Source organism: Sander vitreus, chromosome 14 (genome assembly GCF_031162955.1).
Source record: "Sander vitreus isolate 19-12246 chromosome 14, sanVit1, whole genome shotgun sequence".
Lineage (NCBI taxonomy): Eukaryota > Metazoa > Chordata > Actinopteri > Perciformes > Percidae > Sander > Sander vitreus.
In genome coordinates this window covers 23,322,733-23,347,012 of record NC_135868.1, presented here as the reverse complement: position 1 = coordinate 23,347,012, position 24,280 = coordinate 23,322,733, and the positions used below count along the sequence as shown (strand labels likewise).

The 24,280-nt window shown below is 44.0% G+C and overlaps 1 protein-coding gene across 5 annotated transcripts; it reads left to right on the top strand.

Moving 5' to 3' along the window:
* The first annotated feature begins 1,578 nt into the window (after positions 1–1,578).
* Positions 1,579–22,955, top strand: LOC144528944 (homeobox-containing protein 1). 5 transcript variants are annotated; one of them, XM_078267834.1, is made up of 11 exons: positions 1,581–1,829; positions 3,388–3,499; positions 7,224–7,650; positions 8,773–8,858; positions 10,204–10,314; positions 13,926–14,138; positions 16,049–16,205; positions 18,291–18,373; positions 19,808–19,903; positions 20,216–20,331; positions 21,484–22,955. In XM_078267834.1, exons 2-11 carry the CDS (start codon positions 3,418–3,420, stop codon positions 21,628–21,630), a joined length of 1,518 nt encoding a protein of 505 aa, XP_078123960.1. In that variant the 5' UTR covers positions 1,581–1,829; positions 3,388–3,417; the 3' UTR covers positions 21,631–22,955. The 5 variants fall into 5 exon arrangements, with proteins under 5 accessions (XP_078123963.1, XP_078123960.1, XP_078123961.1 ...); XM_078267833.1 differs by having other exon boundaries at positions 1,584–1,829; positions 20,213–20,331; XM_078267837.1 differs by lacking the exon at positions 13,926–14,138 and having other exon boundaries at positions 1,579–1,829.
* Positions 22,956–24,280: the final 1,325 nt, after the last annotated feature.

The following is a 24,280-nucleotide window of genomic DNA, read 5'->3' as shown; positions in this document are numbered from 1 at the left end:
AGTCCGAATAGGAGTCTGATACCGCTCCATTGGGCTGTGATTATGGGGAGGTGTTTCAACCGAACCAGGACAGAAAATGCCTCTGCACTCAATTGGATAGACCTTCAACCAATCGGAGCAACGGAGACAGACGTCACAGAAGCTGCAAGTCAAAGGCAGACTTCGTCAGACCAAAGGCTAGAGGCGGCGGTTTCTGTGTCGTGCGGACGGATGTGGCAATGTGTATACATACGTGATCGCGGTTCTCTGTTCGTCTGTTCTTCTATAACAGACGCGACGGAGGAATCTACACCTCTCAATTCTTCAGCGGCAGGCAGCCATCTTTGTTGTAAACAAATTCAACCCAAGTGCTCTTTGTTGACGTGGTTGATTACGTTACTGTTGATCATCTGTCCATCATCGTATAAAGGCCGCCCGGACAATTTGATTGGTCCGAACAGCTCTGGTTCGAGCATCGTCGCTCCACAACGGATCAAGTCCAGACCGAACTTCCCGACCTCAAATGTTGTGGGCGGGGCTAAGTTCGGCTGGCATCCAGGCTAAAAAGTACGTGGAAAACATAGGAATTACAGTCCATTAGTGTTCGTGGCTATATGTGCAAATGGTTCATGAGAACAGCCGGCTCTGCAATGGATAAATGAATGAAGTGCAGTGTCGGGGGGGGGGGGGTGTGATTGTGTTTTTGTAATGTACCTCCTATTGCAGGTGTCTTCAACGTTTTTTAAGCAAAGGACCCCTCAACTTAAAGAGAGACGCATCAGGGACCCCCTACTACATACAGAATATTGTGTACATTGGGTTGCATATTAAACTGGGCCTACAATAACATGTAGGGCAGCCTAAAGCCTTTACACACAACTTTTTTTTATTTACATAGAATACTAAGCTATTAAAATAGCCTAATAATTGTTGGCATGATTTTATAAATCATGTTTTAATGTTAAAACATACATGTGGCACAGTGAATCCTTAGGATTAACTGTGTCTGTGGATGGCCTTAGTGGCTACCTTACTATAGGCCAGCATGCCCATCATCAGTGGGGATTTATATAATATGTTAGAGTCATGTTATGACTTTTACATTTTTGAAAAAAACTTCAAAGATTAACAATAATTTGGAGGCCCACCTGTATTGACTCTGAGGACCCCCCAGGGGCCCCGGACCCCCTATTGAAGATCCCTGTCATATTGGTTTGTCTATGGGACTGTGATGCTGGGAAGATTTTTTTCAATTATTCGTTAGCATTTTTAATAATTTTTACATTTTCATGTCAACTTCTTTAATTAATGCTTGCAAATGAGAAAGGCAGCTTATCTGCAGACAAACGCACTTATGAGTCGGGTGGTGCTGCGACAAGTCAGACAGATTTAGTGACATATTTTCTTTAGCTGACCAAATATAAAAAAAAAAGATAAAGTAACCTACTAAACTGTTGGAAATAGAGTGTCGCTTTAAGCTGTATAAACTTGATATATGTATGAGCATTGTTGGTATTTTTAATTTCCCAATACTTATGCTAAAATGTAACCTGTACTTTTATTTTGGCACATCCTAATTATGGTTCTTGCTAGCTTGACAGTGGTATCGGGTGAGGGGTCATAAATTGAGACAGACTCCCCACATTTGCATACAGTATTTCCCCACTGCATAGCTGAAAGACAATATGACCCTGCACCGTTTACCCTCCGCTCGGTAATTCACCGTCAGCGCCCGGACATACGAGTTACTTTCTTTAGTGGGGTTGGGTGGACCGCCACTTTCTCTACAGTTTCCACCCTCTTCCCTCTTCGTCTAGCCGGCTGCTGCTATCTCTCCACGGCAACGGGAGGTAAGAGAGAGGTGCTCTCACATCCATGGGTGCTCCGCGGTGGGACAATCCTTCGCTAGCTATCAGCTAACTTAGCTAACGTTAGCTAGCGAGCTAACTCGTTAGCAACTGGCTGTGTCCCAGCCATCCCAGCCCCTCGACCTAACACACCGAATGTTTGCATGCCGCCGCGTATTAACCGTAAAGGCTTCGTACATAGACGCTCATCTTAAATATTGTCGATGTAACGTTTGCAAACTTCCGAAGTGCAAGTTTTAGATAAGTTGTTAGCCAAGACGAAACACACTGAAGTGTCAAGTTGGCCAGACTCAACAGTAATGTTTCCTTTGTCCTTCAAAATAAAATAAAAAAACAATTTGTACACAGATTCTTCAGAAAACAAAGCTACGGAAGAGTGATCAGTAATCAGTAACACTGTAATCCAAATACATTGACGTTGTGGTGAAACAAATGTGTATCAACAAATGTTTTATACATATATTTTGCTAAACTTTACATAATGGCTTAAACAATGAGTTGAACGATGTTATTTATAAAACACAGTAAAGTAGGCTACTTTTAGCCCAGTTTACCCCTATTGTTTACTGTGTGGTGGCTCCTTATGCTAGCTGTTAGCTCACTTAATTTAAATAAAAGGGTTAAAACATAAGTAAGGGCAGTGGTGGAATGTAACAAAGTAGCCTACATTATCATATCAGTGTTTTCCCTCGGTTTGAGGAAGACTTCGGTGCATGTATTTATTTGGCGGGGGTTTTAGGGGTCCTTCCTCAAAAAAAGTTATTTAACTAACAATAAAATGCAATTTCACATGATTTTGGACCTTATTATTATCATATCTGTGTCTAAAATGTTGGAAAAGCTAGAGCAGATAGTACATAAAGAACACTCCAGAAGCTTAAAGACAAAACTTGCTAAAGAAGTCCATTGGTGAACATCTATAATCATTAGATCTGAGAAAAATCATTTAGTTAGTTTTGTTGCTCACATTGATTTAACATTCATTCAACCCTGCAAGTAACTTACTGTACTTAAGTGTTGTATTAGTACTTTTACTTGAAGTAATGGATCTGAATACTTCTTCCACCACTGAGTAGTACTATCAGCCTGTAAGGGGCTTGTATACACTGTGCCATTAAGGGCAAAGTGTCGACAGGATTCATTCCCAGTCAGACGCTACTGTAGGTGAATGCGTATGCATGGTTTTAAGTAAAGTAAATATATGCAAAAAGAGGTTATTATAATTTGAGAAAAACCATACAACTTTCAAAAACGGCAGTTTGTAGGGATGCCACGCGTGCTTTTATTCTGAAGGTTGCATTGCATTACTTCCGCTTTCTATTGGACTGGTACTGGTCAACTTGATACAACAAGGTAGCAAGGAGCTATCGGTGGGAGGCTGGTGCTCAGGGGGGAACCAACCACAGTTGAGGGTGTTAGCTTAGCCAATATAGCCTGCTAGCAAGTCATTTGCTGTTGTAGGTTTGCCAGCATGCTAATGGGGGCAGCTTAACCGCAACACACATTGCAGCAAGTCTCCTGTCTGTGTCTGACTCTGTAGAGGTCCAGCCGAGCTGAACTCCGCGGAGCCATGCGACAGTGGTGTGTCCCCGCTGCGACCCCTCGCACTGAACCACTCCCGGGGCGCCTGTCTGTGTCACCCCCTCCGTCAGGTAAGAATCGGTGACATGGGACGCGGTTAAACTTACTTTTTAAGCGCAAGCCAGCTTGCTGCTCAGTTCTGAATCTTTTAGTTTTTGCACATAAAGAACCAAGAATACCAGTGTGTGTGTGTGTGTGTGTGTGTGTGTGTGTGTGTGTGTGTGTGTGTGGTAAAATTGGCATACTTTACTGTAGCTCTGATAGGTGCCAGTCTGTCCTGTAAACACACACAATTTGAAACCGAAATATTTTGTATCTGGCAAGTCAACGTTGTCCTGCTTATCAACACAGTACAACAGTATTGGACTTGACACACAGTCTTTCTCGTCAATTCGGCATACATCCCATTTAGCAAGATCAACTCTGGCTTTGTTGGCTCTACTTGTTAACACTTGTTTAGGCCTATGTGTTTCATCAGATGGGCGAAAGTCATTTAAAAAAAATAAAAAAAGTTATGTTTTCCCTTTTCACATATGCAAGGTCATTTCAGATTGGTAGATTTTCTAGTTGAGTTTAATGTGAACTTCACACTGTAGTCTGTACAATAACCAGAGATGCTAAGGTAAGGCTTCCTACACACACCCAGTGCGCATGGCAGGCAGGTACAGGACATGAGAAGATGGATGGGTGGATATGACTAGGCTGAATGGACCTGATGCTAGGTTACGTATGCCAGGGTGATCTGACTTTAATTCCAGCCTGGACAAATGGAGCAAGGTTAGCCCCCCAAGTGTCTGTGCCACGTGTTTTGAAAGGGTGCCAACATTTTGAATGACCCAAGGGTTCTTCAGAGGAGAATGCAGTCTGCTTCTTTTTTTTTTTTTGTAACAGTTACATGCAGAATGTAGACTGATGAGTCAAGTTTCTTGATTTTATAAAGCAGCCCTATTGTTAAAAAAAAAAAAAAAAAAATCTAAGTTCTTTGGTATTGCCTTAACTAAAATAACTTAGTCAATTTTGCAGTTAAAGTGTTGTATTCAAGATAAATGAACGCCAACAAAGGAAGCGTAGTGTTTGAATTCAGCTTGGAATGTCTGTTCTTATTTGGGGTTTCATCTATTAATAATCCTTTCATCATTTATCCGTTTGTCTGCAGGTTTGTGAAAAAGTTTGACGGCATATTGTCTAAATTTAAGATCTATCGAAGGTAGAGATAAATATAGCAGTGTATGCCTTGGTAACGCTGCGTGAAGTCTTGGGGTGCTGTTTATCTGGTGAGTTATCAACCCAGGTATGCAGACCTTTGGTGTATTACTAGGGCTACACTTGGTTCATATTATTCACGTACAGTGCAGTAGGGATCGACCGATACTGGGTTATTAGCAGTTCAGTCAGGACCACTTTGTCAAAATAGATTCATTCATTCATTCATCTGGGATTTGTATTTGGCGGTATGGCTCTGTTCTGGGGGCCTCCCCGCACTTCCACAGGCATACGCGGAAAGCTTTTGGCAGGGAGAGCACTCCTCCCTGCCCCTTTTCGTGGAGGAAAAAGTTCTCTCTCAGGTCCAATTCAGTGGCTGGTTCAGATGAGTTGTGTCTACTGCGCAGCGGAGAAAGTTCTAAGCTCACAAGCAGCTGCAGGATTCTCTCTCACCAGAATTGAGTTTCTAGCCAGGGTTTTATACAAGGTTACAGGAAAGAACAGAATAAACAAAGCTGAGAAGACATTCAACTGACCTGAATACCGGTGGGCTAGAAGACCAACAATAGTCACTAGTCACCGACTTTCAGCATTTCCCATTGCACACAGCACAGCATCAATAACATCTAAATAAAAGTGGCGGAATGACAAAATAAATACCAATGCCCACTAGGGCTTTCTACGATCCTGATAAATGAAGTAATCAAAAAGAAATCCACTGAAAATGGGGGTGATGCAACGCTGCCCAGCCACGGCCGAGAGACGTGCGTCACTGCGACGTGTAGTTAACTTTTTCGTGAGGTGCACGTCAGGCTACGGTGTAGGGTCAGTGTCTCCACGTACCTACGTACGTAGCCACGGCGTCGATTTAAAGCGTACCTCTCGCCGAAATGCAACCTAGGGTCTTTTTGTGAATGTACCCGAGTCAAACTTTAGTTTTAAAAAGCATATTTAGGACGGAAGCGCCACTTTTAAGATGTACCGTATCGTTTTTCGGTCAAATGGCCTTTTGAATGGGAGTCCTAGGGGCACTTTTATGCTAGCCTCAAAATAGTTATTTTTAAAACACTAAGAAGGCTCGACACAACGTGAGACTTTGCTCGAAGTATGACCAGGGGCTCTACACCTTAACTACACCGGTGCACAAGGGATAGGGCTGCACGATTATGGCCAAAATGATAATCACGATTATTTTGATCAATATATTGATCACGATTAATTATCACGATTATTTGTTGATTTTAACCAAAACACATTTTATTGTCACATTGGCTAATTATAACTGCTTTCACGTCCATATTGTGCTACGTTCCTCTTTTGCTGAAGGATACTATGAAGGAGTATGCCATTTCAGCTGTTGTGCGACCGCTTTCCAAACATGCGCGTTTGCCGTGAAAAGATACAGGCAACGCAGTTTTCTGTTCACGTTAACGGCGCATGTTAAAATCCGGTGCCAATAGGGCACCGGCGCCCGGTATCTACCGGACGAAATGGCAACGCGGATTACGGTGCCACTTAAGAAACATCGCTGCATGTCACGCTAGTAAACACGAATAACACGTCACACAGCAGCTAACGTTAGCCTACCGTTAGCTACAGTAGTAACTGGATTAAACGCGGCTAAAATGCTGCCAGCTAAACGGTGCAGTGTGACTGTATTTCACTTTAGAGGATTCCAACAGCGGGACGTACAACAGTCTGCCGCTAAAGCTATGAGCTAACAGACTCAAACTAGCACTGGTCACTGCTGTTGTCTGAAAAACAACACAGACGGGACAACACGTTGCGTTTACTGGTAAACTGGTAAACCTCGTGTCGATTTATGACCGACTGCTACCGGTTGTGGAATTTTCCTCACGTTACTCTGTCCTCTGTGACTGTCTACATCTAAACTAAGCTGCGCGGTGCAGGGAACAGCTCTGATTGGCTCATGGAGGCACGTGATCAGAGAGTGGTTTGAGGAGCTTTGGGGGGGGGAAAAAAAACGTTGATACAGAGCGTTCTATGAACAAAATGAAGCATTTTAAATGTATCGCTCGATCACGTGAATTTGATCGTGGGAAGCCGTGATCGTGATTAAAATTTGATTAATTGAGCAGCCCTACCACGGGATGTACTAAATCTGTGGCTACTTGTTTTGATATCGATTGGTTTTGACTGCCGAGGTGGTAGCAGCCGGAAACAACAGGAGCTACGGTGAGTCGTTCAAAACCTCTCTTTTTAGTAAACTCTGGATACACAAACAATGTTCTCAATGCTGGAGTTCATGTGTGGAGCCCCTGGTGATACTTGAAGAAAAGTTTAATGTTGTGTCGAGCCTTCTTAGTGTTTTAAAAATAACTATTTCGAGGCTAGCATAAAAGTGCCCCTAGGACTCCCATTCAAAAGGCCATTTGAGCGAAAAATGAAAATACGGTAAATCTTAAAAGTGGCGCTTCCGTCCTAATTATGCTTATAAACATAAGTTTGACTCGGGTACATTCACAAAAAGACCCTAGGTTGCATTTTGGCGAGAGTTACGCTTTAACGCAGAAGCATGAATCACGCTTAAGCCTTATTATGGTCGGGAAAACCCCTGATTTATGTCCGCAGATGCCAGAATGGAGTGCTGCGAGGCGGAGCCCCGCTACACCATCGAACAGATCGACCTCCTGCAGCGCCTGCGTCTGTCCGGCATGACCAAACCTCAGATCATCCACGCTCTGGAGTCCCTGGAGAGGCTGGACCCGGACCACCGCCCGTCCCACTGCGACTCTCAGCCCGCCCCGTCCAACAACACCCCCGCCGCGGCCGCCCCGGCCCCGTCCTCATCTTCGTCCTCGTCGTCCTCGCTCTCCCTGGCCTCCGCCACCACGCAGACCTCCGGCCTGGACGGCGCCGCCCTGTCGCCCAGCAACAGCTACGAGGCCTCGCCTCCGCCCCTCTACCCTCCCAGCGTGGCCGTCCAGCGCTCGTTCAGCTACGACATGATGGGGGAGGAGGACTGGGACCTGGAAGAGAAGGTGGAGGAGTACATGAGGTGAGCCGATTTCGGCTCCTAAGGGCTCCTGCACACTGCCTGCGTGGCGTGTCCGTTTTAATTTCGGCTCCCGTGTTAACAGGTTAGCGCTTACACACTGCCTGCGTGACTCGCAGTGCATGCTAGAAATAGGACCGCCTATTTGTCACCCAACGCGTGTTGGAAGCGTTCCCAGGCAAAATAGGATACGTGTGTCATTTTGACATGAATACATTTAATAAATGACATTTTGATGTATGAAAGTCTCTAGGTTTTGACATAAATGCAGATATAAATGTCATTTAAAAAAATTATTATAATTATCGATTTTCAAATATTGCACCTGTCAATACAGAACGAAATATTTTGTAGCCTATTTTGCCGTCAATGCTGCCGACGTCGTCTTTGCTGTAATCAGATCAGTTTATGTTTATGGGAAACATACATGTGTACAGAGAAGGCTAGCAGCAGCAGCAGCAGCAGCAGCAGCAGCAGCGCCGCGTCAGACACGTTTCTGGTGTGTAAAGCGACACGCAGCTGACACGCAACAGAAACGCCCCGCTCACGCCCCACAGGCAGTGGGCAGGACCTCCAGTGATCACAAAAAACGGATGAATCAAGAGAAAATAACGATTGTTTTGCACATGACGTTTGGCAGGTAAACTCTCATTTTGTCTTGTTTACTGAACGAAGAAAAAAAAAAAAAGTTCCAATGGGAAAAGTACTATTTCACAGTTCACATTGTTTTCACTGTTGTTTTTTAAAGTTAATAATTGCAACATCTTTCCATGAGTATACGTGTTACATTATCGTGATTTCAATGTTATTTATGTTTTTCCATAATGGAGCAGCCCTACGGCAGAGCGTAGTGTTATCAGAGAGCCGTGTGAGGACGAGTTGGGAAGCGAGACCAAAAGACCGGTAGAGACAAAGAGAGACTATTATAACATCAGATAATGACAGCTGCCGGCCCCCTGAGGCGCAGACTTCTTCTTCGGGACTTTTTAGCGGAGTTAATTCAGGTCAGGCGTTCAGGGAGGGCTGAGAAAAGAGAAGCACCAGTGAATAAGGTTAGTCGGAGCAAAGGCTGGTGCTTTTGACCACCGTGGAATGGTTCTAATGCCACCATGTTGCTTTTCACAGGAGAGACAGCAACCTGGTGAAAGAAGAGATCAAAACCTTTCTCAACAATCGCAGGATCTCTCAGGCGATCGTAGGCCAAGTTACAGGTACTTTGCTTTCTCCGTGAAAGTTTTTAAACATAACTGGCTGCTAAGCTAACTGGTTGAGACGATGGTCACTGTCTGACCAAACGGAATAAAAAGCAGAGAAAGGTGTGTGTGTGTGTGTGTGTGTGTGTGTGTGTGTGTGTGTGTGTGTGTGTGTGTGTGTGTGTGTGTGTGTGTGTGTGTGTGTGTGTGTGTGGGAGCACGCAACTTTTAACTGAAAATGTCAACTGCAATAATCTGGAAATGGGTTACAATCTTCTGCACGTATGAAAATATCGAAATGAAAGTGTAACGTACTGACCCCCAACACTTGCTGAGTGTCTATATGCTTCTGTAGAAACAGCTGGCTGATGGCATACGGTGTGTTCACAAAATACTTCGCCTCCGTCTTGCTTACTATTAAGTTATCGAATTGTACAAGAATATATATATATTCTTTTTTTTGTAATTGGTAAATCGATTCCGAATCATACAGGTAAAATGTGATAATTTGCTGCCTTTTCTCTGTTTTTATATTCGTCTGATTTGAAAAAATCTGTTTGGACAAAACAAGTCATTTTTTAAAAGGCCATCTGGATTTCTGGAAAAAAACAGTGTCATTTTTTTCACTATTTTTTTGGACCTTTTTTGTCCTTTAAAGGTTAATCGATTCATAAAAAAAAAAAAAAAAAGCCCGATAACATGATAATAATGGAAATCATTAGTTACAGCCCAAGTTATGACTATGTGTCACATTGAACAACATACAGCATGTCATATTATACAACATAAGGAACAATGTTTAGCTGGGGTGTGCAAAAAAATCGATGCATATTCAAATCGCGATTCAAGCTCTACCGATTCAAAATCGATTCATAGAATTCCAAAAATCGATTCATATTCATTTTTTTTTTAATTCTAGGTCTACTGCAATCACATGGGAAAAGTAACTACATTTACATACTGTGAATGGTACCGAGAATCGTTTATGAATCAAAAATCGAATGGAAAAATCTGAATCGTGCACCCCTAATGTTTAGTACAGTAAGCCCCTATCAACAACCCAACAACCCTTTTTTGGGTAGAGATATACAGTAACTCAGAGTTATAGTTCAAGGTATAGTTATAGTTCAAGTAGAGTTACTCTACTTGCCTAAGCATGGTTTTCTAGTAGCAGCGCGCACCATATCACGTGTCCTTAATCAAGGTATTGGTACTGGGACGGCTTCATTAGCTTAACGGGACGTATTCCAGAGCTGGCTCCAGGCCGATCTCAACAGTACAGATGTTGGAGTTGGTGGCGCACCATGAAATGAATCGATGTCTTTCATGTGTTAAGATAACATGCCTTGCCTCCTGCACGCAGGCATCAGCCAGAGTTACATTTCCCAGTGGTTGCTGCAGCAAGGCCTGGAGATGAGCGACTCCAAACGCCGAGCGTTCTACCGCTGGTACCTGCTGGAGAGGAATAACCCAGGTGAGGCGCGGGGCAGGCTTGGGGGTTGGAGGGGTCCAGGCAGGACAATACAAAGGACTTGTGTTCTCTATCGTATCGGGACTTATCTCTTTCCACACAGTTACGTATTCCATATGTACGGGGACTGACCCACTGAGGGAAGTTGACGTGGATGTCACTTTAGGACACGCCACCGTGTGGCCCGAGCCAGGGCATAAAAGGCCCAGGTGTGCATGGGTTCGCTGGTTCACTGATTTCCACTGTGAAAACAGGAGACGTGTGAGCAGGTGAAAGCTACGAGTTAGGGAGAGGAAGATTCTTACATCCACTTGCCTTGTGTGAGAAGAGCGCTGGTCTCCGGACCCCTCTCGGGATTTCTGGTCTGCCTTTTCTCACTTGTATTGAAGAGTAAAGACGGAGAGGGGTACCGTACGGCTTATTGCACAATATATTCTGCTAACGCGCCCAGGTACAGCCTGCCGCTAAAGCTGACCTAGTCGGCGGGTGCGGTGAGCCGTCCCTCTTCCTCGGAGCATCGCGAGGTGTTCCGCCGGTGCATGCATCCGTGCATTCTCCTTTTGTGTTTTAAACCAAAACACAAAGCACATTTTTACGCTATCGAAACTGAGCTAGTCGGCGGGGGGAAAGCAGGATTTCAAGAGCGCTGCAGTAGTTAGCAGCCGCTGCTACAAACCTTTCCAGCGTGTATTCAGCCACTTCCGGGTATCCTGGGTGATGTCATCATGACGAGCCAGGAGGGTCCTCCCTGCATGGGTTGCAGTGTGAGAATGCCTGTGGAGATGGCCATGATTATTGTGTGCTCTGTTTGGGAGCCGAGCATGCATTGATGGTGAGGGGTAACCCAATCTGCGTGCATGATGAAACTGGTGGTGAACGCTGGAACTGTCAGCTGACACCTGATATTCAGTTCAACAACTTTATTAATCCCACAAGGGGTAATTCGTTATTGGCAGCTACAGACAACCCACACATACATACAGCATAGAGTGCTGATCGGGCCGCATTTTTCTGTCCGAGCCCGGCCCGCGTCCGACAGAGCAGTAACCGAACCCGGCCCGAGCCCGACAGGCATTAAGATATTCATGTCCAAGCCCGACCCGAGCCCGACACAGTTAAAATCTCGTTTTTTTTTTTTTTTCTCATACTAATGACGTGCGTTTGTAGGACGGCAATCGTTAATGTCAACTGATGAGCGCATCAGTGCACACGGGGCAACACGCGCACGTTAACACACGCGCGCACCTACATAATAAGCTTTTTTAAAATTTGACCGAACCCGAACATCATTTCTAAATATCGGTCCGAACCCGGCTCGTCGGGTACCGCCGGCTCCCAACGTACCCGACGGGCTCGGTTCGGGTATCCATCCTCTAATACAGCACCCAAGCTTACATATACCTACACCCTGGAGCGTAGTCAAATTACAGAAGGAATTAAAGAGTTAGAGTGGAGATTTAGTTTTAAAAGCAGGTAAAATATTATATATAGACGTTTTGATGGCAACAGAGAAAATTGACTCTGAAGACCAAATGCTCGTTGCTTTACACTAGATTTGTTGATTTGCAAAGAGAATTTAAATCTCTTTGTTTCACACCAATAATTTTAGAGCAGGTTTTGACTATGCTGTTCAGGCTGTTTCTGTCTTTCACTGTGAGTCTGTGAAACCAGCAGATAGAAGTAAAAGTCATAGATGTTAGAAGATGGCCGTGACCAATGTGTATTGTGTTTGGGGCATCAACATGCAATGTTGTCCAGTGATAACCCCTCAGTCGCGCACGGTGCATGGTGCTGAGTGCCACTACGCAACAGCCAACGCAGTGACCACAACCCTGTGCCGGTTGGGCCCGGCCAGGGAGATGTCGGTACTCTTGTCAGTCGGCCTCTATCCTTTCACATCCAACCTTTTGCGCTTTGCGGGGTTTGCCATGCTGAAGGCTGCGTCTGGCGCCTAAGCATCGAGCAGCGATAGGGTGGATCTGAGTATTTGTATATAGCATATCACGGAAAAGGAAAGGAGAACAAAGAAAAGAAAAAGGGGTTCTTCTCTGTTTGACACACTATTTTTTTTCAGCACTCTGGTGGCGGAGATGTCTCATTCAAATACCAGGGTCGAGAATCTTGGGAAGTGTGGGGGAGCTTGGTTTGTCTCCTTGCGGGGTCTCTTAAAGTGTCCCCGTACATATGGAATATGTAACTGTGTGGAGAGATATTCTCTATACGATAGAGAACGTATGGTTACAAGGTAACCTTGGTTCTCTGAGTGAAGAGAACCAAGGTTACTTTGGATACCGTTTCAATCCACGTTAATCAGTGAACCCTTGCACACCTGGGCCTTTTTATATAGTGATATCCACGTCAACTGCCCCCAGTGGGTCAGTCCCCGTACATATGGGATCTGTAACTGTGTGGCGAGATAGCCTCTTCACTCAGAGAACCAAGGTTACCTTGTAACCGAACGTTTCGGGTACAGTGTAGAGTTAGACGATTACAGAGCAGAGGAGTGGGATTGTAGATCACCAAGGACGATGGATGCTAGGTACAGGAAGACCTGATTATGGAAAAAGTGCAGATCAGCACCTCGAGGTTGGATGTCAGGCTAATGATAAAAGATTAGATTAATGTAGGGAGGAAGGATTAGAAAAAGGGGGATAGGATATTTTGTGTTGTCTGAATGTGAACCGCTGCTTGCTCTCCTTGCCCCTACCATCTGTCCTCCTCTTTAGCACCATCCTCCTGCATGGTAAACCCACGCACCGCTAATTCCTCACACTAAGCTCCATCCTGGTCCTCGAGGGCCGTGAGGTCAAGGAAGGACACGCACGAGGCAAATCTATAATTTCAGATGAAAAGACAAATGATAAAGGTAGTCGTGTCACAGGAGATGCTAATCAATGATGTTAAGGCTTCTGGTTTGGAAATGAAACTTTAGTGGGTGAATGTGGTTTGTCTGCACAGGCTAGAGTAACAGCTTGGGAAAGCGTTGTCCTCTCCACGTCCTAGGATACAGGGATGTAGACAACATACTAAATGAGTAACCGCTAAAGATGCTCCGAGCTTTTATTGGTTTTGTGTCAGATAGCCTGCATTCACAGTAAATCATGTCAGAAAGTCCCATCTTTACATGATCAGTTCTATGAAATGAACCAAGCCGCTGATGGACCATCTGCCGACCCTTCATCTCTTAACCCTTTAACCCCCCCCCCCCACCCACCCACCCAAGCTTTGCCTGAGCTCCTCTGTAGTTCTCAGCCCTGATGCTGGAGGTACTCTGGTGCTGGTTTTCATTCCTACATGGCTAACAAACTGGTTATTAACATTGATACTAACAACAACTAATTTCCTCAGTGGCCACAATGCTTTGCTTCTGATATAGGGCTCCTGTTGACCTGTCCATCAAATTGACTTTTAATTGGCAGATACTGGAATAGATTAGAAAGCAGGCATTTGTTGTTAAATCTATTATGAATGAAAGCTGCCAGGCAGGCCTACAGGAGTGTGTCAGTAAACCCAATTAACTCTCAATTTCCAATTACATTAGCCTAAACTGGTGTGTCCATAATCTAATCCCTGGCTGTGGCCTTCCTGACCGTTGGTTTTGTCCCGAACTGAAGGGCTGAGGTGGAGTGAAAGCCAGCACAGCGTGAGTCCCATGCCCAGGGCCAGGGGAGGGGACAGAGACGGGACGGTAGCAGGGGCAAGTGGCAGCCTCCCCAACCCCAACACCAACCTCAACCCCAACCCCAATCCAGTGTGGAGCAGGCAGAGAGAGCTGCTGATGCACTTGCTGCCGTGGTACGCTGCCGCAGCCGCCCAGACCCAGCCAGGTAACCGCCCCTTCCTTGCCCCCCCCCGGCCTCAGCAGCTTGCCGCAGGAGACGCCTGCACATCAGCTGAGCTGCATGCCATTCGCCCACATAGCTTCTTTGGTCAGCTTGGTGTGCATTTCGAAAGTCTCAATTGGCAGATATAAACTAGAGCAGACTTTGTTTTTACATGAAGGACCCCTAAACTTATTCCCCTTTTTGCTGGGGACCCCCCGTAACCCCTTCAAGGACCCCTGGGGCAGGCTGTTGTACCAGCTATGTGTAAATTCAAATATGGCTTAGTTGGACCATAGTGTAGTAATAGCATTATGACTTATATTGTTTAATATTCCATCTGGAGAATGTTTGACGTACACCAACACCAAAACAAATTCCTTGTATGTGTTAAAAAACGTACATGGCAATAAAACCCTTTCTGATTCTTATTAAAAACAGGATGCACCATACAACAAGGTATTTGCAGGTCTTAAAGTGCACTGAATTTAGTTTGCCTTACAACACATTCAAATGTATTTTGTAAATGAAATGTAAGTATTTTCTGTTAAGTAATGTTAAGTGTAAAATGGAAATGTATCGGATTGCGGACAATCAGGAGACGATCTACACGAAAGCGGTTGAATCCTCTTATGGTGGAGTATCCGTCAGCACTAAGGATTCATCTTGTTCCCGAAACATTTTCTGTCCTGGGAGCAGAAGCACACTATCCCAGGAATCCAAGATATAAATATATAAATGCCAAAGTTTCCCTTTTTAAAAAGGTCTTAAATTTAACTTGGCTAAACACCACAGAATTCCTGATACATGTTAGCTAAAATGTAGAGTTAAAGTGCTCATATTATGCTTTTTGGCTTTTCCCCTTTCCTTTATTGTGTTCTATATCTTTTTTGTGCATGTTACAGGTTTACAAAGTGAAAAAGCCCAAAGTCCCCCCCAAAGGGACTTACCATCTCCAACAGAAAACATTGTTCACAAACTGCTCCAAACAGCTCTATTGTAGTCCAGTCTTTACTTCAGAGACAAACGTGCGTCACTTTGTAACACACGTTATAATGCTCGCCTAGCTGCTAGCGTGGCACGCCCTCATACTCTGCTTCTGACTGGCTAGTAGTCTTTACCTAGCTACTGCGCATGTGCGACTCCCAACAAAGATGGAACAGAAGTGCGATGCCTCACTCTGTAGCTAAAACAGAGAGCTCAACACACAGGGTGAAAAGATGAGCTGCAGCAATGTGCAGTACAACAAAAATATGGTGTTTTTTGAAAATTAAACCATGTAAACCTATTCTGGTACAACCTCTAAATACAATTATGAACCTGAAAATGAGAATAATAGAGCACTTTAAGATATATGGTGTAAGTCAGTCCTTATAAAGTGTCACCATGGTGGTGTTAGAGGAGCCAGAGGAACATGTTCTTTGATATGTATACCTATATATTTCATGTGATAGACTACAACTGTACAACAGAATCATATCGTGGCAGTCTGTATAATCAGCAAATGTTGCATCGGTCTCCAAATAATCAATATAATATCGTAAAACTTGTCGATAAAACTTGTCATTTACACCCCTAGTTCAAATGAGATTATTACATTACGTTCTCTTCAATAAAAGAAGAAGTCTGTTGTAGGTCTTAATTTCTGTCAGTAGTTAGTGTCTGAATGATGCACTGGGTGAAACGTCACTCTCTGGAACAGTGTTAGGAATACTGCGGACTCATTTGTAGTTAACTTATAGCCTAAGTAAAAAGCTCAAATGAACCTAAATAGTTATAATGTAGCAGTTAATGTTGATTTATAATCCAGCTTTTGTTCGGCTGGTTTAACAGGCGTCTGGAGTCTAAACACATTCACTGTCTTTGTTTACATAAACTCAACTCAGTTACAGTGTTGCGTCTGCTCTTTTCTTCAGGGGCCACCTTATCAATGCGGTCTCTGGTGAAGGAGGAACCCGACTGGAGGTCAGGGATCATGGCGGGCGACAGAGCGGGGATGGTGGGCGGGCCTCTGAGGCTGCGTAGAGGAAGCAGGTTCACCTGGAGGAAGGAGTGCCAATCAATCATGGAGAGGTGAGCAAGTCTTCGCTATTCCGTAAAAGGAGTCAGGCACTGTATTGCGCCGCAATTATGTCATGTGTGAAAATGGTACAAAATGGAGATTTCTTCTTTGATACACGTCAGCCGTAGAGAACATTTAACTCAGGCACTCAAGGTTTGCACCCTAATTAAACTAAGACTTCCTTCATTCTCGCATCATCAATGATGAGACACTTGGTCAAGTAAAACTGTATACATAAACTGAGCTAGGGCTGCAAGCAACGATTATTGTCATCATTGCTTAATCAGACTTGTATTTTCTCAATTAAGCAAATAATCTTTCGGTCCATGAAATGTAAAAAACAAATTTTCAGTGTCCTAATTTCCAAAAGACCAATGTGACATACAAATACACAAATCATTTGTCTTGTCAACGTTAAAAAAAAAAAAAAAGCAGCAAATGCTCACCATTTACAATGAATGTACAATGAATGGAAAAATTACTTCAACAATTAATCGATGATCAAAATAGTAGCAAATAACTCCGCGGTAGGCACGGGTATTTATTGGCTCTCATCGGCAGTGATGGAAACATGTCACCTGGGTGGACACTCCAATTTCTCTGGCGTGATGCTATCACACGCGTCGCCTCCGTCGGTAACTTCTGTCATCTCAGCCACAAATTCTGATCGTCTCGGCCCAAGAAGCAATCGGACGTCGTTCCAAATTAGTCCGCTCCGAGTTTGGAAAACTGGATAAGTACCTGATTGATAGGTAGGTAGGTATATACCCTAACATTGTCACTAGCCTCCATTCTACTTCTTAGTGTTTATTGTTTACTAACCCTGTTTTCCAGAGGGTTTGTGACTTGGGACCTGACACACAAGGGGAAAACAGAAAGGCATACTTGTCTATTGGTGATGGGAAAGGAGTCTATTGCATATTTTTTTAGCGGGTTTTGATGTTCAAAAACCTGCACATATATTTGCATTGAACTGTCAAAAAAACTCTATTGAGACCAACCCCCCTCTGCAGAAAACTGATGGCTTGACGTGGTTTGAACACGTCGGCGCTGGTTCAACCACCAAGTCCTGGATGGTTGTTCATATACGATAGGAATGCAGCGTTGCTTGAGCGAATTGTCACTGTAAATAACCTTCCCGGGTTGAAATGTCCTTTAGCGTCTCACTGTTGTGTCGTCCTGCTTATATTCAGATCAGTATGGCGGTTTGTTATTAGGTGCATTATGTCTCCACTTCTCTGTAACATATTTGTCCCAGACAGTATTCTCAGTAACCCAGAAGGATGCAGAGAAAGAGGAGTAGGCAATCTGCAGTCCTACCCGCTGTATGCAATTGATTTCTTTTTTTACATGGTTGCTGTAAGTACAGCGTGCAGTCTTGGCACTCACAGTAATAAGACCACACAGGCCCTCAGACAAGACTCAACCAGCAGTGCCCCCGGAATACGCAATTCCACTGCAGTGCTGATCCTTATGAGCTACTTTACACCCAAGGACGGTACAGTAGAGAGAGAGAGAGTGTGTGTGTGTGTGTGTGTGTGTCTGTGTGTGTGTGTGTCTGTGAGACAGAGTGGACAGGATAGGGCAACTCGGAGGGTGAGAGGAAGTGAGGGCTGGAAGAAATTGATCCCTGTGTGTTTTGTAATGTGAGCTAATGATTCTTTTTCTGCCCTGGAGGGAAATAAAGAAGCTAGACATGAGAGAGGAAAATTTGGAGAGGGAAAAGAAGAAAAGGTTACTTTAATTTTTTTTACCTGGATATATACATTTCTGTTTGTACCGTAGGAATCGTCACTTTTCTAGGCCTAGGCAGAGATTTAAGCATGCAGTGCTTGAATTGCAGAAATGAATCCACCCAACGCATCCATGAATCTATTCCTTCGCAGCGAGGACCTCTCCTGAAGCTCCTCCACTGTATAAATATTATCATTACTCTGCTCTGGTTCAATACAAAGACTAAAAGTAGATGAGGTATGAACTGAGGGCGTACCTACAGTGGCACTGCTTAGACTGGTGCCATCTTCTGATAAATGTGTAGCCTGTGATGCAATGTGATTGAACCGTTTCCAATACTCTGGCTGTTTTGTCTCTTACAGCTTCTTCATGGAGAACCAGTACCCAGATGAAGCCAAGCGAGAGGAAATCGCCAACGCCTGTAACTCTGTCATTCAGAAACCAGGTACTGAGTCGCATCGGAACTGTATCGAGGCCCGTTTCCTGTCAGAAACGTCCTCGGGCAGCCTCTCAGGATAGCTTAGATAAAGTCTCTTGTTTAAAATGGCATTCTGCATACTTGACACATGTCATAGCATCACGCCGTAGAAAGGGGCGAAAATTTGATACTTTGAGGTAATTAATGATTGGTAATATAAATGTTATTTTAGTACAAAATAGATTTTTAGCAACCCCATATTTATTGTTAAAGGTGCTGTATGTAGGATTGTGAAGATCCAGGACTTAGCCAAAGAATTTGAACATCAACAACTTCTTAGTCCCTCCCCCCTTTCTCCTAAGCCCCTCCCCCCACGAGGGAGAATGAATGTGTGTGCATGAGCAGTGATTGACACGCAGTTAGACAGTTAGACTTACGTTAGAAAGTAAGTTTTATAAATATTACCTACTGCATCTTTAAGCACATTGAAACTAATATAGCATATACATTTTAAAGGGATACTGTGCCGATTTCAATCCAGCTTTGTGTCATCTTTGTGTGGGCAGCATGTTTAGATGAACGGCGTGCTCCTTCCCTCCGTGGCGTGCTTGGAGCAGCCGTGGACTGCTGAAGTCCGAAAAACTAGGCATTTCGCGTCATTGGGCGGCTCTCCGCAGACCTCCGTAGCACGTTTGGCGTCCTCTGGCTCATCTAAACACACTGGCCACACTGCCATGACACAGAGCAGGATTGAAATCAGCAAAATATCTATTTACGAAGTCTGCCTAAGTAATAGGAGGGTAATGGCATGCAAAATTCACCATTTTAAAAGGTTCCACGGTTTTGCACTGTGTGGTACAACTCTGCTTGACTCGACTCGTGTTTTTGGTACCAGTACGTTTCTCACTATTTTCTGCAGATAGAACTCCCTTAGTTTTGTGGGCTGCCATTTGAAAAAAAATAAAAATAAATCTGGGTTAAGTAAATAAAAAACAATTGCGGTCGCTGCTTTTATGTAGCTTTGCTATATAAAATCACGGGATGTCCCGTGTCATGCTCGTGACGATTCTGTCTGACCAATCAGTGGTCTGCAGTGTTTTAACTCCACCTTCTAGTATCGGCTCAGCTCGCTTGGAACCTCGACCGAGGTGGTACCAAAAAACCTACCGGGTACTATGCAGCGGACAAAACGGCAATAGATAAAACACAAGATTTACTGGTATCAGTGTTTGTTAGTTTAGTAGTTGCATTTACTGCAGTGTGTGTTTTTTAAACCTTTTTTAAAAGTGTGTCAGGCTTTTTTTGTGTAGCGTAAAATGAAATCCGTTATCCTAAGTTATGTGCCTCTGTAAAATGAAAGTTACGTTTATAGATGGAGGTAGTGTCTCCACATGAGATCCTGTGGTTTTGCCATATTTACTGGCACTATAAGTGAGAGATGTTGTGTATTTCTTCACCCAGGCTGTAAGCTGTCTGAGTTTGAGCGTGTGACGGCATTAAAGGTGTACAACTGGTTTGCCAACCGTCGGAAGGAGATGAAGAGAAGAGCAAATATCGGTGAGGACCTGAGAACTTGCGTATTGTCGCTGTCCATGTATTCTCTTAACGTCAACTTTTTAAGAGCTTGGAGAAGAAGCCTTGTTTTCAGCTTTGTGACACTCGTGGGTTTTCAAACCTTTGATTTTAAAAAGTAGGAGATTTTTGTTCTCCACCTCATCCGATCATGAGAAATATTGGCTGTGGACAGCGACGGCATGTGGAATCACATTTTCCCAGAGCCATGTTTGTCTCTGGAAAATTTACCTGTGCATGTCTGTTTCCCGTGTTTCCATCTCTTACCTCCGCTTCCCTGTCTAACACAACCAGAAGCTGCCATTTTGGAAAGCCATGGAATCGAGGTGCCAAGTCCAAGCTGCCACTCAAACGGCGAGGACGGAGAGATGCAGGAGTTTGCCGATCAGGTGAATCATCGATTCTCCGAGCAGGTAAGTCAGCTTGGTGCCACTTAAGAGGTGCTGAAGAAAATGTTGTCACTGGCATCATGTGTTTTCTGCACACGTTGTGTGTTACCTGATACAGAGGTAGCTGTTCATAAGAGCCAGTTGGCTGCATTGAGTTCACATTGATAAAGAGCAGGGAGTCTCTGAGGCTGCAGCATAAACACAGGCCATCTCTCGCCGGCAGCCTCACTGTCATTTAAGGAAAATGACGGTGTCTTTCAACCTGCCGTATAAATCTGGCAATTGTGACCCTACGTATGGGTCATGCTAACTTTGCACTCGCCACCTCAGTTGCAGAGATTTGGGGGAAAACAATGTATATCGGCTACAGCTTTCTAAAAACACGATTTTTACATGAAGCATTTCAAACAACCGAAATTAAACCCAGAGGGAAGCTGCCTGAGAAAGCCATAGTCTGTCCAGGAAAATGCATAACCAACTGCTGGTGTTTATTGCCATCCTCACGTAAAATAGTGTTTCACATGTCAGTGCTTGAATTAGACCAAAAAAAGGTGCCAGTACCCTAATTCAGCAGTTGCATGACATGATCATCGCACGTGTCTTGGCTATATTTATACTCATACATCCATCTTGTAGGGTGACCCCGAATCGTTGTAATTCGATCCAAGGAGCCTGATTCAAGTCAGGATGATATTAATAGATATCGGACCACTCAAATGTCCCGACTAACTTTGGATGAGGCTCGTGCAGTACGTACTTGTAAATCGGACGAAAAGAATGCGTTTGCACATTTCTGTCTTTGTGCGTACTCTAGGGCTGTGCAATTAATCGTGATTACGATTTCTGCGCCTAACGATCCCAAAAACGGAGTAATCGAGAAAAACGATTATTTTTCACATTATGCAGTCCCTCCAGAAAAACGCGATTATGCGGGGGCCGCAGTTTTTTTCAAATACGCCCCACTTTCGGCGCATAAATTGCCGATTTCCGCGCAAAATATGCGGGGCTTGCATGATTTCATAATACTCGCATTTTTTTAAAAACGATTCCAAGTTGGAACCGGTTCGCTGTGCCCAATCCTACTCTTGCCCCAAGGGTATCTGATGAAGTGGCTACCGGGTGTAAATCCAAATGTTTTGCTTACGCGTTCATCCATACTTCTTCTTCCCCCCCCAGGAGGAGACATCTTCCCACAGGATTGTTGACCACCAAGACCCCTCCTCATTGGCTCCTGCAGAAGTGGCAGCCCTGCCGAGCCCCGCCCCTCAGGTCCTGGATCAGAAAGAGGAGGCTTCAAAAAGGGAGACTGTGGATGAAGAGTGACCCAAGCGGGTGGAGTTTGGGTCATAATATTTGAAGTCCGTCGAAATAGGAAAAACAAGAAGTGTCTCCTCCTCCACCCATGGAGGGTCTTTGGCACCCGAAAATCAAAGGGAGAACGGGTGCTGAGGCTCGCTGAGGTGCCTCTGATGGCAAGGAGGCCACTGTATTTATCAACAGTAATCCTGCTTATATTAACAGCAATATACAGTAAATATATATATCAATATATAGTGCATTCCAAGATGGTATTTAAAAGCCTAAACTCCTTAGAAGGAGAACTATGTAAAGGATACCTCGCTCATTTTAAGCCTTTTTTTCTTTTTCTTCGCTACATGCCTTCGTATTAGCCTTTTATCAAAGAGTGGTTGGTTGATGGACTGTGGTGCCATGAGTGTGCTGAGCCTGCAGGTCAGGTGTGTTTGGGTGTAGGGGATAAAGTACGCTATCAAAGGATCTAGTTCATGGGGGATACGAAAGCCCTCCGCTTGCTTGAATGTCTTTGACCCCCGTCTGGTCTGCGGAAAACCTCAATCGGTCGATTGATTCAGTCAGTCGATCAATCAACGAGTGCTGTCGCCGTCAAATCCGTAAAAAGCCCTGAGGGACAACTGGAATCTCAGGTAATCCCGAAACATGGTGGATAAGGACAGTGAAGTCTTAACACAACGCTTTTATTTTAATTCTTTTACCTTACCCATCTTTCATTTCCTTTCATCTTAACTGTGTTTAACCAAAAACAGGATGTTGTTATTTATACCTTTTTTATATTAGCAAAAACAAGCCTAGGGCAATATATATATCCTAGTATATGTCTTCTTTGTTATACTGAATGCTGCTGTTTGGTCATTTTTGTAGTATTATCCTTAATTTCAAAGTCTTGTCTGTCAAATCCTCAACTCAGCCAGTGAAGCTAGACTAGATACATACGTCTACTCAGATTCTTTATTTTTTATTTTGTTTGTTTTTTTAACGTTTGAAATAACGCTAAAACAAATGTGATGAAACCTGAACGCGTCAGCCGACACGCTGCAAGCACCTTCTTCTCCCGTCGGAATAAGCTAAAGCTTAAACGCCTGTATGTTTTTTTTGTAGGACTGCGAAGCTGCACTTCAAAGTGCATCGCACTGTAATTTGAAAGAGGGAAGCGTCAACGGAACCTGTACCTGCATTTGACACGTACGTAACCCCAGAGAACGCGAGTGCTCTCCTATCAAATTACATTAGCACTAATATCGAAACTGTTATTTGTCAAACTTGAATAGCTGACTTAAAGTTCTCACATTAATTAGTCCCTGTATTGACTGGCCCAAGGCCTTGGGAGTTACTCCCTTAAGTTCATGAAATGGACAAAGACGCTTGTCCTCAAATGCCCCCCTCCCCCCACCATGTAACCTCCTTATGCCAAAGCTATGCCAAGGTAGAGATGAGCTACCATGCTCACAGGAACAGGATATGACCCAGTCACAACACTATAGATATACAGTACATAGATGTTTATTTGCTCAGTACAACACTAGCCAACCCTAGCTTACCTCAGAATATCTCTTGTGTCATGAACGGGTTACAGGTTAATAACTTGTCATAAAATTAAAAAAAAAAAATTAAAAAGTTACTGTTTAATGATACGGACAGTGTTATGTAGCATTTATGACAGCGGGGGGTTTGCCCTGTATTGTTAACGTATACTCACCTCAGACCGTTCTCTCGTCCGGCTTTTGGAAAGGAAACCCCAAAGCCGCACACTGTTTCTGATTATTATTATTATTATTATTATGCTCCTCTCTATCTGCTTTTATCCGACAGCGAGATAACAATAATAAAATTGTAAACAATGGCTCTGATATGTCTGGATTTTTTTCTTTTTCTTTCCCCACCCACAGTCAGGGACTTAACGGTTTGGGATAGGAGCATACAGCTGGTGTCAAGAGGATGAAACTGTATTCAAAAAGTCACATTTGAAAATAGATTAGTGTCTCACCCTGCCAGCACATGCAAAGTTGGACTGAATTACTCAATTAATGGAAGGCTCAACCTAGTCTGGATCAACGGGAGTTCCATTTCCATGATAAAGCTCACCTTCTGCTCTCTGTGTGTTGGCGTTGTTAAAAACCCTTCGCTACGGGAAACAACAGCCTTCGAGCTAGCAAGCTACACGCTGATAATGGCGAGTTTTGACGAAAATGTGGATGGTGCAACAAGGCAGGTCCGCTTGGTTCTTTCGGGGAATGATTGTAAAGATTTACAAAGATTATGTTGACGGCATTTCCTCTAACTGGGACGTTTTGGAACCGATTGGTGTGGACGAAACACGGCGATACACTGGTAAGAGCAAGTTATGTTTAACCATGTATCCAACTAATTCAAATAGCCAACACGGTCTCACGGCAGTTCGTGAAATGGTCACGTAATTTTTAATCTATTGATTCGTATACACGGACACGTTTATCTCTTTTTTTTTCTTTTTTTTTCGTGGTGGTCAGCACGTAATGGGAAGCATCTATACGGAGGTTGGGTTTAGGAAAAGAGCGGGGAAAGGAAACGTGACACAGTCTCCGGGTTGAAAGTCCTGTTGTTGTTTGACCCATCCACCACCCCAACCAACATCCCTACGCGGATTTTCGGCATTTCATATTTCTTGCTACCATAGTCG

Coding starts and splice junctions, on each gene's coding strand:
- LOC144528944 (XM_078267833.1), top strand. CDS start 3,418: ATGCGACAGTGGTGTGTCCCCGCTGCGACCCCTCGCACTGAACCACTC. Junction 8,859..10,203: donor GATCGTAGGCCAAGTTACAG/GTACTTTGCTTT, acceptor TCCTGCACGCAG/GCATCAGCCAGAGTTACATT. Junction 10,315..13,925: donor GCTGGAGAGGAATAACCCAG/GTGAGGCGCGGG, acceptor CCCGAACTGAAG/GGCTGAGGTGGAGTGAAAGC.